At 41.7% G+C, this 20,724-nt stretch overlaps 2 protein-coding genes across 2 annotated transcripts in view; one reads left to right on the top strand and one right to left on the bottom strand.

Moving 5' to 3' along the window:
• Positions 1–2,936, top strand: part of LOC148089171 (neuronal acetylcholine receptor subunit alpha-7-like) — a 29,647-nt gene extending 26,711 nt beyond the window's left edge. The window contains exon 10 of the mRNA XM_087803899.1: positions 405–2,936. Coding sequence (XP_087660025.1) covers positions 405–980 — 576 coding nt within the window. The 3' untranslated portion in view covers positions 981–2,936. The remainder of the gene's footprint in view (positions 1–404) is intronic.
• Positions 2,937–7,326: 4,390 nt separating this feature from the next.
• Positions 7,327–20,724, bottom strand: part of dnah6 (dynein, axonemal, heavy chain 6) — a 61,593-nt gene continuing 48,195 nt past the window's right edge. The window contains exons 73-81 of the mRNA XM_087784475.1: positions 12,627–12,746; positions 12,418–12,539; positions 12,217–12,346; positions 12,016–12,143; positions 10,937–11,122; positions 9,710–9,782; positions 9,461–9,591; positions 8,055–8,277; positions 7,327–7,982 (exon numbers count right to left, since the gene is read on the bottom strand). Coding sequence (XP_087640601.1) covers positions 7,879–7,982; positions 8,055–8,277; positions 9,461–9,591; positions 9,710–9,782; positions 10,937–11,122; positions 12,016–12,143; positions 12,217–12,346; positions 12,418–12,539; positions 12,627–12,746 — 1,217 coding nt within the window. The 3' untranslated portion in view covers positions 7,327–7,878. The remainder of the gene's footprint in view (positions 7,983–8,054; positions 8,278–9,460; positions 9,592–9,709; positions 9,783–10,936; positions 11,123–12,015; positions 12,144–12,216; positions 12,347–12,417; positions 12,540–12,626; positions 12,747–20,724) is intronic.

Genomic DNA, 20,724 nt, shown 5'->3' with positions numbered 1-20,724 from the left:
GTAGGTTTATACTTTTTTTTTTTGTCATATTAAGAATCGTGTATGTTTTTTGAAAAGCTGACGATCTCCCCCTTGAGATAATACCTTTGATATAAGAATTCTCAAACTCCTTTAAAGTCTTACTGTGTCCAGGCTTGGGGGGTCAGCAGAGGTTACTTTTACTCATTTAAGGAGAAGATTAAAAGATGAGCTTCTGGTCTAGATTTTTGCTTAAAAAAAGCTTGTTAAAAGCAGGATTAGGGGAAGTTGGGGCGAGTCAAAGGGATTGTTGAGGACACATGGGCTCATTAAATGTTTGTGGCAGCAATGAAATGTACTAATAATAGTGTTGTGAATCTAGCCATGAAATGTCTTAATAATGTAAATGATCCCCTCACTTTACTTCTTCTCATTGGGTCCTCCAGGTCCGTGTCTTTCTACTCAACTGGTGCGCTTGGTTCCTCCGGATGAGGAAGCCTGGAGAAGACAGAAAAGCAACTGTGAATCCGTGCAACGTTCAGACTTTCAAATACTCGCAGCAGCAAACTCACCACGCCAGCACTAGCAGCATTCCCATGAGCACTATTCAGAGCCAGACGTCCAGCCAGTCCACCACGACCAACGGGAGGGTCTACTTCGGGTATCATTCCGTGGGAACGGACAAGCCCGCCTTCCCGCCCAGCACCGACTCAGGGGTCGTGATGTGTAGCGGCGAAAGCCACCCCAACGGCTCGACGACAGTTCCCTCGGATCAGACTCGGACTTTGCTCCTGGAGCAGGTTCCCGAGATCACCCGGATCCTCGAGGAAGTCCAGTATATTGCCAGGCGCTTTCGGGAGAAGGACGAGTGCGAGTCCATCTGCAGCGAATGGAAGTTCGCAGCGGCGGTGGTGGATCGCTTGTGTCTGGTTGCCTTCTCGCTCTTCTCACTTATCTGCACTTTCACCATCCTAATGTCGGCGCCCAACTTCATCGAGGCGGTGTCCAAGGACTTCACATGAGCGGAACCCGTCCTGACTGAACCTGGACAGTGCCATAGAAGCCTCCCTGCCAACACTACCTGAACACTCAGATGTACCGTACTTGTGTTTTGTTGATCGTGGCAGCTACATTCAGTAGTTAACGATGTAGGAACTACCTACACTTTTCTCATTGATCTCTGAGAACTCATCTTCAGTATCCGGTTCTTTTTTTTTCTCTGTACAGTCACACATTCATTGAACTGCTGCGCCAAAAAAAAAACATGCAATGTTTCTCATGTAAATAGGGTAATAGGTAAATCAACAAGTGTATCAATTCTGTATATCGTCCTGTGTTTGTAGACGTAACAAAAGCCCCGTCTGACTCGGAGCCAAACTCAAAGCCAAACATTTGGAGTCCACCACGAGTCCTTAAAATCATCCTTCCCTTTCTCGCGCGTCAGTCTCACTTACACCTAGGATATGTAGAAGCTTCCCAACCTTCAAGATGGACATGCTCAAGTCACATCATATGGATTCATGTCTATTTGTCTTTCTTTATACAACGAAACGGTTGGGTATGCATATCAGGGAAATAAAAGGGGGAGGTGACAATCCAACAGGAATCTTAAGATTCCCTAAAGATTCAAGCCTCCAAACATGATGCTGAAATGTGATTCCGAAGACTTGACCTGCTTTTGTGCAGTGTCAAAGGGCCTTCAGACAATCCCAAAAAAAAGTGGAAAGTTTACCAAAAATAAGTCAGGAGTTTTGGGACTTCACTTGTGAAGGCAGATGCTAGACTGAATACATTGGTGCTCGCTGTGCTGTATGGAGGAGGAGGAGCACTGAGGTCTGGCATCAAGAGTTTTGCAACATCAAGGGGAAGGCGACCTATAAAGGACTGGTGGAGTGGAAAGCGCCATTGAATCGTCCTTAAGAGGTTTAGGCAACGCAACGCCGGTTCCGGACTCCTGGACAAAGTTCCCCAAAGGGGGTATAACAGCATCTCTCAATCACTTATACTGTGACTGACCTCACTCTGTGCTTAGTCTCTCACTTTCGCTATATTTGGACCCATTTTTGTTTGTTAAAAGTAACAGCTTACCAGCAGTTGAATCCTCACAAAGAGACAACAACTGTCGGTTCTAATGCTCAGGGAAAAGCTTTAATATATTAAATAACCAGTCACAAAATTGTTCTTAAGGATGGAAACACCCACAACGGTCATGCACCACTTTGGTTGGCAAAGATGTCGATGTCGTCAGAAAGTGTCTTATCGACAGATACGGTTTTTGGATGTGAGGATTCCCTTAAAGCAGGGGTCCCCGATCTTACCGTGAGGATCACATGATGTTTCTCTTCTCCGATGGAGGGGTCGGGCTCAGTTTGTAACAGAAAACGTCTGAAGAGCACATTCTGGGTTGTTTTTTTTACAGAAAAAAAATAAATGTTGATTTTAAAACCAGACTTTAAATAGCAAGAAAAACATAAAACCTGCCGTCTTGATTTGGATTAAGCTACTCGAAAAAATTAGTTTGCCTCTGTTATATTTGCCAAGCACTGTTTATGGAACAAGAAAATCTAAATGCGTCTCTGGTATTGTTCAGGGGGGAGTTTTTTTTTTATTGTGGACTGATCGACTGATCAATGCAGTGGACACCCCCATTTACAATTTTACCTTTACCGCACTACTTGGGTTTGAAAAATTGTTCAACGTGTTCGACACTCTACCATCTGTATCGAAGTTTTTTTGTGATTGTATTATTTAAACTTTGTCAACAGTGACATAAAGTGTACGTGGGAGAAAAAAAAAAAAGAAAAAAGAATGGAGTCATGATTAAAAGCAGCCCTGTCACTCCAGAGGAATTTTCTTTTAATCTTCTCTGCTGATAGCATTTGTGATTTCACTGGGTAATGCTCGGCGAAAGGCAAACTCTGCTTCACCTCTAATCTTTAGCAAACAACGTGCACCGGGATTAAAGTGTGAGCTTATGAGATGGATTGGTGTGCGATGTTGTAGCGACACACCGGCTGATCCCAACCTTAGGGGAAGCCCAGTGTTGATTTCTCATCGTATAAACTTCCTTTTAAAAACGTGCGACAAAAGAAAAGATAGTCAAGGTTTCAATCTGAATATTTCAGATATCTGAAAAATTAACTCTGCCTTTCCTCTTCATAGAAATCTCTTCTGGGAGAATACAAGGGCATCATAAGTTTGCCAAATATGATTTAATCGGGTCAAAACTTCTTGATTTGAGCAAAAGTGAAGAAGGAATGCCAATTCAAATAGTTATTATTTATCCATTACCTGATTTACAAATAGACATTTTTATGGCAGTTTTTCAAGTCTCAAACTTTGCACATACATCATTTATTGCAATATTTTGTTCATGTTACTGTATCAATATTCTAAAGTCGATAAAAATTAAAATAAAATCTTCAAATCATATTAACATTTTAACCATAGTTCTATGTATGGCTATATATTTTAATAAAGTGTAATATTTACAATTTCCATGCAAATTTCCATGTGTTTTAATTTTCATGTTGCAAATAAACTTACAGCTGTTAGATGGCGTTAATTGCATCCTCCGTAGCTAAAGAAACAATAAAACATTGTGAGATTCTGCCGATGGCTGAGGACGAGAGGATACAGTCGACTGATGTTTGAACAAATTTTGGTTTCGAAACAAATACAGTTTGCTGCTTTCACGCTAAGTATCGTATCGCCCAATTCGTGACAATAGATACTACATTTCTCCAATAAGGAGCTCATGAAAACATAATCAAATAGTTAAAACTACCTCCTTGTTTCCTTAAAAAAGCGTGCTTTTCACCGTCAATCATCTTGTTATTACAGGTATATGTACTGTATATTTCCTTTTTAAAACATTAATAAAAAAATATGATTTCATGTTTAATAGTGTTTAGATACATTTTGTTCTCTGATGATTTTCCCTTTGAAACACGTAGAACAAGTTAATTTTAGACTCTGGATCTCTTCAAGAAAACTGAAGACGTTTTGTTTGTGCTTGAAGGTCATTAACCTTAAATGAGTGAGGATGATATAAGTGTTTTGTAGACTCTTCCACTCCTCTTTCTGCCCATAACTCAGAAGCTGTTCCGATAAAGCGCGCAATAAAACGGACGTGCAAGTGTCGTAGGAGGTCATGAACGCTTTTTGAGAGATTTGTTTTTTCACCAGGCTAATAATACAACGGCAGCATGTCGTTCCACCACACACCTCTGTGGAAGCTTGATTGACACGAGCAAACTGTAAAAGGCAATTACTCATGCAAATGTAGCAGTCGGAGAATCTGGCATACAAAAGAGCGAATAACAGCTGCCTGCAATCAAATTCGAAATAACCATGCGTCACAAAAGGTTGCTACCTGAAGTGTTTCGCTTGGTAGTGTTGGTGAGAAAAGTTCAGTTTTGCAAAGCATTTAATGTTGGATGTGATAAAAAGTAGAAAAACACTCCAGACCTTCATCACGTCGCGAACAAAAAATTGTTCCCCATTTATTTTGTCTATATAATTCGATACCGTTTTTATCATTTGAAACATTAATATCAAGTAATAGGTAGTAATATTATGGAACTTGCTTGCACAACACACAATTCGAAGAAAATAGATTGGCGTATTATTCAAAAGGTTTTTAAATATAGGTGAAAACACTAGAACACCATACTGCAATTACTCCTCCGGTTCTAACTTTTCCCGAGACTTTTTAATCGAAAATCCATGAATCGTTTTTTTTAATTATCTTGAAAAAATTGCTTCAAGATACGGAAATTCTAACAATTGTGGCAATCATTAAGGATACCCATTTACAGAAGCACATTTCAAAGCTGCGCAAACTGTCCGGAGCAGCGTCGCTCGTGAAACTGACTAGCTAGTGTGACAGGAGCGCGAGTTAGCATCTGGACGCTCGTACGCGATCCAGCATGAATCATGTTCGCCCCGTTTGTAGGGACTCGCTGTGAGATGAGGTCACTTCTCTGTGGACCTCGGATGTAGAGTGGAAATAACACACCTGCTCCCCCCTCGGCTCAAACTGAAGGTGAGAACGGCAACCTATGCTACAAAGGGTGGGGTAGGGAGGACACCCTGGAAAGGTCGATTGTTTTTATTTAAGAGGAATATACCTTTGTATAGAAGTGATTAGTTGACGAAGCTTCATGAAACATCTCATTTTCAGATTGTACTCTCTGCTGTATAATATATTGCTTTTCTCAACCTCTTAAATTGAAACCTCAGATCATATTCAAAGAAAGGGCGCCCCCTAGTGAACACACTGCTTCATGAAGCTTCGGCATCACTTGTGTAAAATTCATATATTATAAAAATTACAAAAATGGGTAGATTTGTATTTGCAATGACGATAAAAAAGAGTCATTCAATTTAGTAGTGACGGTCTGATGAAGCTTCATGAAACAGTGTCATGTTGTTTAGAGGTCAGTAGGTGGCGCCATCAGTTTAAAAATTATGTTTCATTAGAACAGTTGTTCAAAACAAAGGAAAGCAGCGCAAAGACCGCCATCTAGTGGACTATGCAAATATGACACTGTTTCATGAAGCTTAATCAGACCATCACTACTCTATTGGATTCAGAGTTTTGATCCTTTTATTTCGATATATGACTCATTCAAACAGTTTTGAGGCTCGACTGTCCCAAATATTCTGCGGGAACAGATGAAGTCTATCGGGACAAGACATCAGGGTCAGACTCATGGTGTAATCTTATCAAGAAGAGTCCCGTGTCATTGATTCTGCTTCTGACCCGTCCACAGAGTTGTTGAGCAGGCTTCAATGGACTCCAACGTTAAGTAGAATGACCTCTAGACTTATCTAGCAAAATTTTCAGCTTTGAAAATATCACGGCGAAACAAACATGCTGATGAATAGTCAAATATAATCCGCCCTTGTAGCCTCCAATCTACCACAAACAGACAATCAGTTTTAAGATTACTCCTCACACCTTCCCTTCCCCTCTTAGATGAAAAAAAAAATACTTGAAAGAGACCCCAAGACACAACTCCCATCAACTGTAGAGCAACTAGGAAGTGCTTTATAGGAGATGTGGTGCGACTGAATTATCTCACTTGTGTTTCATGGCTTCCACTTGAAAGCTGAAGGAGATGGGAGCAGCGATGGAGCCTGGAGCGGGGAGCAGGGTGTAATTTCAAGCTAATGTGAATTCTTTGAACTCATTTTCGGTATCTGAGAAAGTTCCAGTCATCAGGACAAAACATGTTTTTAAGGACGGTTTCTTTGGCTGAGCCGCTGAATGCTGATTAGATTTCGAAATAGTTCACAACTCAACAGAACTTGTCACAGTGTGAATGATATATTTGGTATTACCTAATTTCAAGTACTTCCTGGTTTGATGCTGAGGAGATTTATCTGGGTACCCAGTGATATAATATGTGCTTTGAAACGTTTCACTCATCGTCCAAGGCTTGGGATTTTGGAGTTAGAGACAAAAATGTATATCCATTTTCAAATAGAACTAGTGCTCACTCACACACTTGAAACTTGAAACGTGAAACTTCAACAATAGAAAATGTTTTCCTGAAAAAAAACTAAACAAGTTGATATATTTGGCTTGTTTTTAGCCGAAGATCAAAGGCTATTTAAGGGGATTATTGTTGGTTTCTGACCCAGAAACAGTGCGTACGTATGACTTAAATGGCAGATTTAACAACTTGTTGACTTGTTGAAAAGTAGTGATGGGCTTATGAAGCTCAGTGTCATGATGTTTGGAGGTCAGTAGGTGGCGCCATTAGTTGAATAACAATGTGATGTGTCATTAGAACAGTTGTTCAAAACAAAGGAAAATAGTGCAGAGACCACCATCTAGTGAACTCTGAGAATAATGACACTGCTTCATGAAGCTTCGTCAGAGCATCACTACTGAGAAGAAGCGTCCAATGAGTCGGCAAAAAGGACCTGTCGACGAGGAGAAGCGGTTATCTGAAAAGTTTTGGAGAGAGAGGGCGAGAACTTTCTTTTTATCTGAGAACCTTTATGTATAAGTTTGAGGCATTGCGGCTGGAACGAAGATGAAGATGAAGATGAAGACAAGGGAACGCCGGTCACTACATTGGCAGGGACATACAGTTCTGTCTATAACTCTAAAAAGGAACAGCTTGTAAAAATAATCCCAACGCTCAGTCGACATGAGGGCGAGTAGAAAATGAGTGAAATTAGATTTTTCGGGTGAAATATCACTTTAAAGATGAATAAACTGACAAAACTGAAATATATCTCAGGTTAACAGCTTATGATTTGGCAAACTGAAATTGTGGCCTCTGGAGAAATATCCTTAGACTGACGACAAATACAAACTTTTTATTTGATACTTCATGATGAATTTATACATACAGTGATAAACGCTGAGGTCAGTTTTTGAACATTGTTTTACTTGTTCGCTTGATACCAGCCAGTGTTCAATGTCCCCATATAGTTTTCCGCTTTGATGGACGCACAGATTTTCCGCGTTACGTGTTCGTAGAGCCGTGTTCTGCCGCTACATTCCATCATTAGATTATCACCCCTCCCTCAGTATTTTCTCACACCTTTGGTTCAGCCGTTTATAATTTGTTACTCGTAAACATCTGTGATCGGTCATCATAGCTCGTACATCCCATGTTTTTCCCTCGGGCTGTTTGTGTACACAAAACTTCTCATTGTGATGTTTGTAGCGTGGACAGTACAGCAGTACCATAATGGCCTCTGGGAACAACTGATATATAGCTCGAAAAGAGCAAGGACGCATCAGAGTACGCTTCATGACATACCTTTCATTAGCAGAAGACAATACGCTACGCATCATTTTCTCATCGTCGGTGGAAAGTCCTGAGGCTCGAGGACGAGCTTTCACTCCTTTAAGGGTAAATATGCTTTAAATTGCTTCTTGAAGCCAAATGAGTTTTAGTCGTCCAACTGGCAGAGCAGAGCGGAGGCTTTGGAAATCCAGTAGTCGCTCGGACGATTGGAAGGCAGCATCACGGTCACAACAAAGTTGGTGGAGTGACCTGGTGGGAAACAGACATATCCCCAAACACTCTTAACATCTCCTCACACCCGATCAACGAGGCTCCACTTACCTGTGGTGGAGAGCGTCCCCTGTCGAGCCGAGGTCTTGTAGAGGGGTGCGTGGTACAGATCGGGATCGGGCTCGTAGTTCTGCTGAGGTTCGAAGTGGACCACGGGCAGCACCGAGTTCATCACTCGAGGCAACGCATCCTCGATCACCATGTTGTCGTCGTCCCAGCGACTCGACTCCATGAACATACCGTGAACAAGAACGCCGTTTTCTGGCACTGGTAACTGTTAGCACGAGAAAAAACATTGGACGCACCACAATTTAAAAACTCTTTGAACGATATCATTAATAAATTGTTAAATTTAAAGAGGTAAATAACATAATGACATTATTATTAGTATTAAGCCTTTTTAAAAATTTTTTTTTATAAAACCACATTTACACTGTTTTGACGCCAGAAACAATATTTTCAAACTTAAATTCTGTCGTATTATTACTAAACAGTTTTTATTTTTCTAACAGGTTTTCATAAAATGTTGTTACGTAGTTATATGTATAACCATCAGGAAAAGGGAAAAAATTACATAAACTACAATAATTGAAATAATTAAACAAAAAATAAATAAAACAGGCAAAGAAATCGATACAATAAAGTAAGAAAAAAAGACAATAATAATTATCAAAATGGCAATTTTTATCTAAAAATATAGATTTATTCTCAATCAATTCCGATTTTAAACGTAATTGGCAACAGAATAAATTTGATATGTGCAAAGTATAAACAAGTTTAAATTAGCATTTTATTTGAAATAAGGCCTGACAATAATTTTCTATTAAAAATTATATTTGTTTCTACTTGAGGTGGATGTGTGACTTGTGTACGTTTAAGATATTTGAATGTAAAAACTAGTGATGGGCTGATGAAGCTTCATGAAACATTGTCATGTTGTTTAGAGCTCAGAAGGTGGCGCCTTCAGTTTAAAAATGATGTTTTATTAGAACATTTGTTTAAAATAAAGGAAAACAGTGCAGAGACCGCCATCTAGTGGACTCTGAACATAATGACACTGCTTCATGAAGCTTCAGCAGACCATCAATAGTAAAAACTAAAGTACGACAATCTTAAGTGACAAGACGGAGGCAAATTTAATTCATTCCCATTTTTTTTTAAAGAAATGTGTGAAATAATATTTTCAATAAAACCTGTCAATAACTTATAATAATTTAAACCATAATCTGCAGCGATGAGTAGATGAAGCCTTATTAGACACTATCCAATTGTTCCATGCCCACTAGATGGCACCCTTGCTTTATAATCCATTGTTTTGAAAGCTCACATCATTTTGAAACGGAACAAGAGAAATAGGAAAAAAAGCTTGAATCACTAATAATCAGCAACACCGAACTGCATATTATACGGCGCACAAGCTAGCTGGACCCGGCCCAAACCGTCAGATTCTGCTGTACCTCTTTATCCTCAAACATTCCCTCCTCGTAAGTCTCCAGGCCCTGGTCAATGTACTCCGGCACCACGTTGAATTGGAAATTGAGCTCATCGATGGGCAGGTTGTGAAGCCTGGCATGATTCTGGAGAACACCTGAAGGACATCAGGTATTGAAATCAAATCAAGCATTCGAGAAGTCATCGACTCATGCGTATCGAGCTAAAGGTCACCGCGGAGGAGGTCGATAAAATATTGAAGGGGAAAGTTTTACCGGTTAGGAAGCCTTGAGGGAAGAAGAAGCCGGCGATCCAGTACGATTTAGGATTACCGTGCTCGATCCAGGACTAAAAAAAAAAAAAAAAAACAGAGCGGGAGGGAGATTGAAATGACTTTGAATAACCCAGCATTTGAAATATGCTGCGTTCAGTGTTTAACAAGCCGTGGTGCGTTGCAAGCGTCCAGTCACTTCAGGGACCTCGAGAACGACTCGATGACTCAACCTGCGCTGGCACATCACACATCAATGACACGGGACTCACTCTTTGTGTGCTTTCTTGTGCATTTGTGTGCATGAAGCTAATTTTATGGCTGTTCCGTCCAGTGGTACGGAAGACTAGTCTCGGGGACGAGCCAAAGAGAATGAAATAATGCATCAGGAGGGATACATGCCTGCAAGCATCATCGTGCCATAAATACGTTTACCACAATTTAGAAGCGCTCGCGCGTCAAACTTGCTGTACAACTCTTTTTTTTAAGGATGAAACGTATCACAGCAAATAGGAACATATTTTCTTTAGTACAGATGACCTGGTTCTGTTACCCTTACTTCAGAGTCCATGGTTCTTATCATAAATCAAACCGTTCTCACGCAGCGAAATGGCTATTTTTAGCCGGATCTAAAGCACCCTTCACTCTTCAGCAGATTTAATGAGGCCCGGAATTATATTTATAAAACATATTATTGAACCTGTCAATAGAAAATACACAATTATAAAATGGCTTTTTATGGAAACAGAACATGGTGTTTATGCTCATTTCCAAACACTAAACTTTTTTCTTTTTTTTTTCTGGTGTAGGTGCATTCATCTCAAATCAGTGTTTGAAAAGTATTTATCAATAAAATGCAATTTTAATTTAAATAAAAAGGGGAAAACAAGGCTTCAGGAGCAATAGTACAAATTATTCATTATGCAGATGATACGCTAGTTAACAAGGAAGACAACAACAAAAAGCCAGGTCAATCTTTTTTCTTTTTTACTCAATTTAACTTCTAAATCTTTGGCTGTGTCGTACACTAATTTAATAAATGAATGCTTACTTGTCTATGTTTGTGTGTTGTTTCTGTAGATGGAGACACATCTTATCCACAAGGGTTAATCTTATCATTAAAAAAATATATATCGATATTCTATCAAAGCCGTTAGAATCATGCTTTAATACGTAGAAGGTAACCTGTACGATATACATTTTCGTGAACGTTTTGCTACAATTCACCGACCTGGATGAAGGAAGTCCTGGAGCTCAAGTCTTTGACCCAGGAGGCCAGGGTTTTCAAAGACGGGTATGCAGAGTTGGCCCAGTGGGAGGGAACCTGGTTTTTCAGGAAACTGTTGTAGATTCTATCCATCTCCTCTGACATCACCACTAGACCCGAAATGGCCTTTTGTAGGGTGATCAGAGAAATCTGAGGGGACATTTTTTTTTGTAACATTAAGTTATATATATATACATTAACATTCACTTTCCCCCCCAAAAAGTAGCTAATTTCACATACAATTAAACCAATTAAATGACTAAAAAATGAGTGTAACAAATTCAAATCTTTTCAAATAAAATCGAATTAATTCATTTGTATGTTGGGTTTTAGAAACTCACATTTACAGTTAAGTTGCTACGTAACAGGTTCAAAAACCTTCCTAAAACAAGGTAGAACTACTAAACATTTAATTGAAATAGGTTCATCCCTATTGTGTCGTGGCGCTAACAAGCTAGAGCTAATCAACAGTGATGAGAAAAAAGGCCTTTTTTAATTGAGTTTTCTCAGTGATTTAGACATAATGAACAGGAAAAGAGAGTCAACTTTGTCCCTCGCATAGAATCTTCAAACAATCTTCGCATCATTAATGACTTTCCTTAAATGGCTGAAGTTCAACCGAAGTTGAGAAAATCAAATAACAAAATAACTTTTAACCTCATTTCTTAGAGTGAACGGTTCGGATTGATTTTTCAGTTATTTCAAGAAAACTCTCTATCCTGTTCTCCCTGTTCTTAGCCAACAGGTCTAATGTACTTCTTCAAAAGGTATGAGGATCTTTCCTTTTATCTCAGATTCATCTTAGCAGCAGTCTAGTCTGCTACTCTTTTTGGCTTCCTCTCAAATGTATCTGTTTAGCGGCCACCGCCTGCAGCGTATCTGGACCAACACCAAATCCTGGGGCTCCCAGACTGTCGGAACACCCCAATGACCCCAATACTGGCAGCGTTAGTGTTGGAGAAAGAAGGATTTCCTCGCTTCGCCAACAGCCGACCACAACGATTATAAATATTGACGGTGTTTGTGTTTGTGGGGCTGCTTACCTTGAGCACTTTGAGCAGATTGTTAAACCTGTCCACTTCCTGGCCCAGGACGATGGTCAGGGAGTTAAGGCGGCCATTTTTATCTTTGACAAACAAAGACTCCGCTGCCTTGTCCATGTCCAGACAAACTGTCGACAGGGAAAGACTTGAAATATTGAGGTAGGTGATGGTGACGGATGCATTAGGAGCTTTGCTGCTAACCTATGAGTTTGGAGAGTATGGACTGAGCGAGCTCGCAGACGATCTCGTCGTTGCTTTTAGCCCCGTGCTGCGCCGATGAACGAGGATTTATAGCCAGGATTGTGTTGATGATTGTCTGCGTTTCTTGACGCTAAGAAAGAGAAAAAAGATTGTTAAATACTTAGAGTTCCTAAACGATAAATTACGTATAGCCATTCTCACCTGGAATGCCAGGTTTGCGTTCTCATGCATACCAAAGACCTCAGGATCATCGAGGATGGGAAGGCTTTCAATATAATCCCTACATTCTTCCAATTCATCTGTATCTGGAGCATAGTAGGTCCCTAGAAATACAACCGACATGCGTGCATACGAGTAGATAAACAACATTAAGAGCCCAAAACACACGGCAGAATTAGGTGGGTCGAAACCTGAAGGTGAGAAGGCGTATGAAGGTTCGAGTGTTGGCGGCGAGAAAAAGCTTTTGAGGACAGTTCGAAGACAGCGCTGGTCCCAAGCGTCGGTCACTCTGCCGCCGTACGTGATCTCTCCTGAAATGGCAAAGTAAAAGGGATAAGGTCTGGGCAATGCGACCCTAAAGAGGTATGAAGCAAACATTTTTCATGTTGTATTGATTATTATTATTATGCGTTTCAAGATTTCACAACATAAATTTTTTTTTTTTTGTGTTAGATTAGGGGTCAACAACTTTTTTCATATATATATATAGATTAGCGGTCACCATTTTTTTTCATATATATATATATATACAAATATATATATATATATATATAGATTAGGGGTCAACGACTTTTTTCTTATATTTATAGATTAGGGGTCACCAATTTTTTTCATATATATATAGATTAGGGGTCAACAATTCACATTTAATGTTGTTTTTATATAGGTAGATTAAAATAACAATTGCATTTTATGTGCAATATGTTTTTGTTTAGGGAGATTAAACTGAATAGATATTTTAAAATGTATAAATTATATTTATTTATTATTTTATTAAAAAATATAAAACATGACTTTTTTCATATTTAATGTTTACTTTTACATGGATTAAAATAACAAATTTAGCTTTTTAAGATTTTATTTGGATAGAATTTGTCAGATTTTCGGCTGCATTTTTACAAAATGATATCTGTTACATTTCATGAACACTATTAAATTGAATGGATCCTATTTTTGATTCAGCTTTGAAACTGACACCATTTGGTATCTGTTTCTTTGTTAGTGGGAAGACTGGCATTGCATGCTGTTCACCAGTGTATTGTAGTCTGGTGTGTAACTTCACACTGCAACTCTATGAGTGAGTCTTGCAGGTGTGCATCAGGTGTTGTACACTCAAAAGACAGCCAATCAACCTGCTGCTTGAAGCTTTCTGCTGCCATTGGCTGGACTTCTCCAACAATCACAGGGAGCTACCCGAGGGAAGAAGGCGGGTTTTGAGTGTACAACAACCAAGAAACACTCGCTCAAACCGGTGGCAGTAATCTCACTCCATAAGAGTTTGACTAAATTATCTAAACCTTCATGTATTATACAAATATTTTTAATTATTTTATTTTAAAGATCTCGTTATTTATTATATACATATAAATGCAAGTGTGGTTAAAAAATTAGTTATTTTAAAATTCATTTAAAAAAAATTTAGACGCAGCTCACTGGTGGTGAGTTGTGCTATTTTTAGAACAGGTCTGCGAGTGCCTCATATGGTCCTTGCGGGTGACCTTGTGCCAACGGGCACTGTGTTGGTGACCCCTGCTTTTAACCATAGTTTGATATCAGGAGGATCATGTGAACGCAATTAAATGTTTCCTAAATGTTGAAAATGTGATTTTCTGAAGCCTTAAAAAGTCTAAATTCCACATATTTTGACTACAGAAAGTTGGTAAAAGGGTGAATAGTCAACATCTCAGAAATCGGGAAATAATGTCTTTAAACCATAGTTTGATATCAGGAGGATCATGTGAACATAAATAAATGTATCCTAAATTTTGAAAATGTTGTTTTCTGAAGCCTCAAAAAAGTTCCACATATTTTGAATACAGAAAGTTGAAAAAGGCTGAAAAGTCAACGTCTCCGAAATCGGGCTGTAATGTCTTTGAACCGTAGTTTAATATCAGGCGGGTCATGTGAACGCAAATAAATGTTACTGAGTTCCAAAAGTTTGTGCTATTCAGATGTGCTTTAAGGTGCAGGTCGTTTTGCAAAGTTAATATTTCCATTTCCACCTGCCCTGGATCCAAGGTGAAGATTGTACTTACGTTCTCAGCTCTGCCTGTAATGTCCACCGACATAAAGGGATTTGAAATAAATGACACAAATTTGACCAAAGTCACAAAATCTGTTATCAAACTCTTGCTAACTCTGTTAATCAGTTTTGTCAAAGGCCACGGTTGCAGAAAACATTGTCAACAAGAACCGTGTGCGTGATCTCGCAAAATCTAAATCCTATTTATTGGACAATCTGAGATTATTTTAATCAATCAATAGATATGGTAAAAATGAATGAACTAATGAAAAGTTACGGAAAGTTACGATGACCTGACCACTCGCTGTTGTCTGTCTGAGTAGAGATGCTGAACTGACAGATATACCTGCCTTATGTCACTTATGATTGGTTAATATTGCTTGGTGAATTCAGTGATTGGCTAAACATCACCATTGTTTATTATCATTTAAAAAATAAATATATAGTATTGAATGGGTAAATTAAAGCGCGAGACTTGGCTGCTCTGTCCAGAGGATTGCAACTGGCTGCTGAAGATTCCGACGAGATCTCCTCGAGCATAGTACGTTTTACGCCGAGAGAGAGTTCCCTTTCACTTAAAATCCACTTCAGATGCCATTCACTAAAGTTTAAAGCATGCTTGCGAATAAGCACGAAGGCCAACTTCGAAATGAAATTCAATTAATCTTCCCCACGGATGTTGTCTCCCAGTCTTCATCGTTTTTGGTTGTTGGGCCAGCACGATATACTGCGTCATATCTTTTTTTTCTTCCATGTTTCCCCTATAGGGGCTCCGTAACGTACTGTAGAATCTACAGAAGGCACAGCATTTTTTTTTTTTTTATGAACCACAAGGGCAACTTGCTATTTCCGAGTTTTTAAAGTCCCACGGACGACTGAGAAGGAGCCAATGGGCGAATGGGTGCTGTATATTAAAAAAAAAACTAAACACGCACAATTATATTGCACGCTTAAAATGTCTTTAAATTCCTATGAATGTGAAAGAAAAATAGAGTAGTAAACAAGATATGTGGGTATGGACAGTCAAATGAAAAGAAAACGATCTTCTTTTGTTTTCTCTTAGAGCAGGGGTCGGGAACCTTTTTGACTCAGAGAGCCATGAAAGCAAAATATTTGGAAATTTATTTCAGTGAGAGCCATATAAATAATATTCAGATGTAAGAATCTGTGCTTGACACGAATTCAAGCCCTTTTCCTTTGTTCATCAAAATCAACAAAGAATTCAGACGGGTTCATCCCTTTCCATGCCTCCATTTCAATATGTCCATCATATTTAAATGAAGCACAAGACTAACATTTCTCCATTTCTGTGATCATGAAAAAACAAAAACAAATGAAAACATGAATTCAAACTAACAGTTTATATTTGTAAATATATTTTTAAACATGTCTGATATGAATCACACAAGTGGATTAATTAAATTTCAGATGAAGTTTAACGAGAATAAAACTGTTCATCAGTAACTTCACATCATCATCGCTTTGTCTGATCGTCTCTGACGTCATTAGAATGAGTGTCTCACCTGTTTAACGTGTTTGGGTTTCAGCGTATTCTTATTACATTCATGAGATAAAGGTAATTTACAAATAGTCATCATGTGATGATGTATTAATGCAAGTGTGTTTTAAGGACGTGATCACAAAAGGAAAACGAAAGTTACATATGTAACTACGGTTCTATGAGTCCCGGATGACCGCCAGAGGCGGTGCTTCAAGCACTGAATGTATCCATCTTGCGCATGCGCAGTTCGAGTTTAATACCAACAAAGTCACCTGTGACCCCTGATGACCCGGAAGGGTATATCTTCCGGTGACATCAGAGGATCTGTTCCTGCAGAATCTTCTCGCGAAATCACAAGGATTCTGAGTGACAGAACGCTCTGGCGGTCATCCGGGACTCATAGAACCGTAGTTACATATGTAACTTTCGTTCTATTTCGTCCCTACTGACCGCCAGAGGCGGTGCTTCAAGCACTGGATGACCCATAACAACAAGGTCACAAAGAATCCTAGTACATACACCTCATTGAGGGGAAGCAACAGAGTCGGGCAACCGGACCACACCTCATGGATGAGGAGTGGCAACGTTCACCCGATAGAACCTGAAAAGAGTGCTTGGTGAGGCCCATGATGCTGCCTCACAGATGTCCCCTAGGGCTACCCCGCGTAGGGCTGCCCATGAAATAGACATCGCTCTGGGAGAGTGGCACCTCACCCCGAATGGCAGGGGGTGACCACTTCCTTTATATGCGTGGGAGAGTCGCTGTTTGGGAAGAGCACAGCCTTTCCTAGGGCCACCATAGCAAATGAAGAGCTGGTCCGACCGTCTTATACTTGCGGTTGCAGCTACATAGGTTCTTAGAGCCCGCACAGGGCACAGCAGTCCAAACGCGTCTTCCCCTTCCGGGGGAATAAGTTGTGCCACTTGAATGGGACGGTTGAGGTTTGATAATGACAGAACCTTTGGGAGAAAAGCCATATTTGGCCAGAGGGTAACCCCTGAGCAGTCTGAGCTCCACCGCAGACATGACTCACTCACAGACAGGGCATGTAGTTCCCCAATACGCTTCGCTGAAGCAATGGCAAGGAGAAAAGCAGTCTTAGCAGAAACCCACTTCAGCTCTGCCTGAGCCAGGGGTTCAAAGGGAGGCAGACACAAAGCGTCGAGCACCAGGTGCAAATCCCATGCTGGGGCACGCTGTGTGCGTGGGGGGCGTAATCGCCACGCGCCCTTTAGAAAGGGGGACACTAGTCTGTGGGACCCCACTGTGTTATCATCTACCCGAACATGTCGAGAGGAAATGGCTGCCGCGTATACTCTCAGTGTAGCAGGAGACCGGCCACTGTCCAATAGTGACTGGAGGAACTCCAGAATCTTTGGGACTGAACAGTGCACAGGGTCCTCACCCCTGTCTGAACACCATGCAGCTAACAGTTGCCATCTATTTGAATACTGCAGCCGTGTAGAAGGCGCCCTGGCGTTTAGTATAGTGTCGCAGACAGCATCTGAACACTGCGTCAGAAGCGGGTTGGGCCCTGCAGCGGCCAGACCCAGGTTGCAGGTGAAGAGGGTCGGGACGCCAAATCTGGCCCTCCAGCTGAGACAGGAGATCCTTCCTGTCGGGGAGGCGCCATGGTGAGCTGCGGCAGAGCCTGCGCAGCAGTTGAAACCATGTTCTCCCTGGCCAGAAGGGGGCTAACAACAGCAGCCTGTGACCCTGATGGAGGACCCCCTGTAGTGTTAAGAATATCAGAGGGATTGTAGGGAAAGCATAGAGGAGACCTTCTGGCCAGTCGTGCGCAAGAGCATCCTGGCTCAGAGGACTGCTTTCCTCTTTCAGGGAGAACCAGAGGGGGCAATGGGTCGACTGCTCTGTGGCAAACAGATCTACCTGTGCTCTGCCGAAGATGTCCCAGATATTGAGCACCACCTCTGGATGAAGCCGCCACTCCAATGGAGGCTTGCCTCGGGAGAGCAGGTCTGCGACCTGACTCTGGTCCCCGGGCAAAAAACATTGCTCTCAGGCTGGCCAGGCGTGGAGCCGCCCACAGTAGGAGGTCCCGGGATGCTTGCAACAGCTGTGCAGACCTGGTGCCCCTCCTGGTGGTTTATATGCGATACGGTCGACACATGTATGACCGCACAAGCACATGGTGCCCTCTCGGTAAGGGAAGAAAGTACTGCAGGGCCATATACATAGCTCGTAGCTCTAGTACATTTGATGTGCTCCGAGCAATCTCGAGCAGACCACAGCCCCTGGGCTGTATGGTTTGCCAAACTGCACCCCACCCTGAGGGGAGGCGTCTGTTGTGATGGCCTCTCGACGGAATGCAACCGAACCCATCTGCACGCCTTGGAGGAGAAAGGTCTCTCTCCACGGAGCCAGAGCAAGGAGTCTCCTGTGCCGGTGCCACCTGGCATCCAGGTGAAAGTTGTTCAGCCACCTCTGAAGGGGGCGTAGCAACAACAGCCCCAAAGGGACCACGGTGGCGGCAGCCGTCAGTTTGCCTAGGAGTCGCAGAAACTCCACGTAATGCAGCCACATGCCCCTGCGGAAGAGGGAAGGAGGCGGAGGATGTCGTCCACCCGCTGTGGTGAAGGGCAGGCTTTCATTGAGACTGTATCGAGTGTCATCCCGAGAAAAAATGTGCTCTGCTAGACTAGGCAACTCCTTGAAGAGTTGACCCTGAGAGCTAGTCGAGACACATGGGAAAGAAGGCTTGTGGTGTCCAGGGTCACCCGAGACCGGGACAGAGCACAGATAAGCCAATCGTCTAGGTAGGGCAGAATCTTCATGCCCCCGAGAGAAGGCTCTGCAACTCTCTCAAATATTCGTCAGATGGAGGCACAGTAAAGTTGGCGGGAGCTGATCCGCGCCTGAAGAGCACTGGCCGAAGCTGGCTGAGCCTGCGGTATATCTAACTGCAGGCGAGCCAGGGCCGTACGAATGACAGCCCCGTTGAGCCGTCTTCAGAACCACCCAGTAGAACTGTGGGCTGAAATACGGGAACCTGCCACGGAGACGTGGGAGGCTACATGCCGTGGCACCACCTCCTCTCCATATTCGGCGAAGTCAGTGGCTGAAGCTGCCATGGGGATTACATCTTCCTCCGGTACCAAGATGGCTGGAGGAGGAGCAGGATCACCCAACTCTCTTTCCCCGGGCATGAAGCTGCAGTTCATACAGGGATCTTCTGACAGACCTTCCCTCAGATGCTCGAGACCAAGGCATGAGGGACACATATCATGGCCATCCTCAGGCTGCAGGGAAGCCAACAGACTGAGCAAGAGTGGCCGCCAAGCATGTTAGCAACGAGCAAAAGGCCACACAGAGAAAAAACAACAAACGCTGGGAGCGGGAGCGAAAACACAGCCTTCACCAACGAGTGTTACACATATGAGATAGAATTATCACAAACGCTGGGAGCGGGAGCGAAAACAGCCTTCACCAACGAGTGTTACACATATGAGATAGAAGTATCACAGATGCTGGGAGAGGAAGCGAACACACAGTCGTCACCAACAAGTGTTACACATATGAGATAGAATTATCACAAACGCTGGGAGCGGGAGCGAAAACACAGCCTTCACCAACGAGTGTTACACATATGAGAAAGAATTATCACAAACGCTGGGAGCGGGAGCGAAAACAGCCTTCACCAACGAGTGTCACACATATGAGATAGAAGTATCACAGATGCTGGGAGAGGAAGCGAACACGCAGTCGTCACCAACAAGTGTTACACATATGAGATAGAAGTATCACAGATGCTGGGAGAGGAAGCGAATACGCAGTCGTCACCAACAAGTGTTACACATATGAGATAGAAGTATCACAGATGCTGGGAGAGGAAGCGAATACGCAGTCGTCGCCAACAAGTGTTACTCATATGAGATAGAAATATCACAGATGCTGGGAGAGGAAGCGAACACGCAGTCGTCACCAACAAGTGGTACACATATGAGATAGAAGTATCACAGATGCTGGGAGAGGAAGCGAATACGCAGTCGTCACCAACAAGTATAAAAGAATGTACTTCAGTAGCTGAAAAAACAGCAATATAAATGTCGGGAGAGGGAGCGAAAACACTGCCGTCACCAAGAGAAATCAAAATACAACCAAAAGCGATTACAACAGGTTGTACCGATATATAAATATTTAGTGTACAATGTTGGGAGAGGGAGCGAAAACACTGCCGTCACCAAGAAATCAAAAGTACAACCAAAGTGAGTACAACAGGTTGTACTGGTATTCATTGAATATAAATATAGAGTACGATGTCGGGAGAGGGAGCGAGTACACTTCCATTCACCGAAATAATCAAAATACAGCCAAAAGCGAGTACAACAGGTTGTACTTATATTCAATGATATATAAATATTTAGTGTACAATGTTGGGAGAGGGAGCGAAAACACTGCCGTCACCAAGAAATCAAAAGTACAACCAAAGTGAGTACAACAGGTTGTACTGGTATTCATTGAATATAAATATAGAGTACGATGTCGGGAGAGGGAGCGAGTACACTTCCGTTCACCGAAATAATCAAAATACAGCCAAAAGCGAGTACAACAGGTTGTACTTATATTCAATGATACATAAATATAGAGTACAATGCGGGAGAGGGAGCGAGTACGCCCCCGTTCACCGAAATAAATCAAAATACAACCAAAGCGAGTACAACAGGTTGTACTGATATTCAATGATATATAAATATAGAGTACAATGTCGGGAGAGGGAGCGAATACACTTCCGTTCACCGAAAT

Source organism: Callionymus lyra, chromosome 1, assembly GCF_982586985.1.
Source record: "Callionymus lyra chromosome 1, fCalLyr1.hap1.1, whole genome shotgun sequence".
Taxonomy (NCBI): Eukaryota; Metazoa; Chordata; class Actinopteri; order Syngnathiformes; family Callionymidae; genus Callionymus; species Callionymus lyra.
The sequence above is the reverse complement of the archived record's forward strand: the minus strand, read 5'-3'. Positions and strand labels throughout refer to the sequence as shown.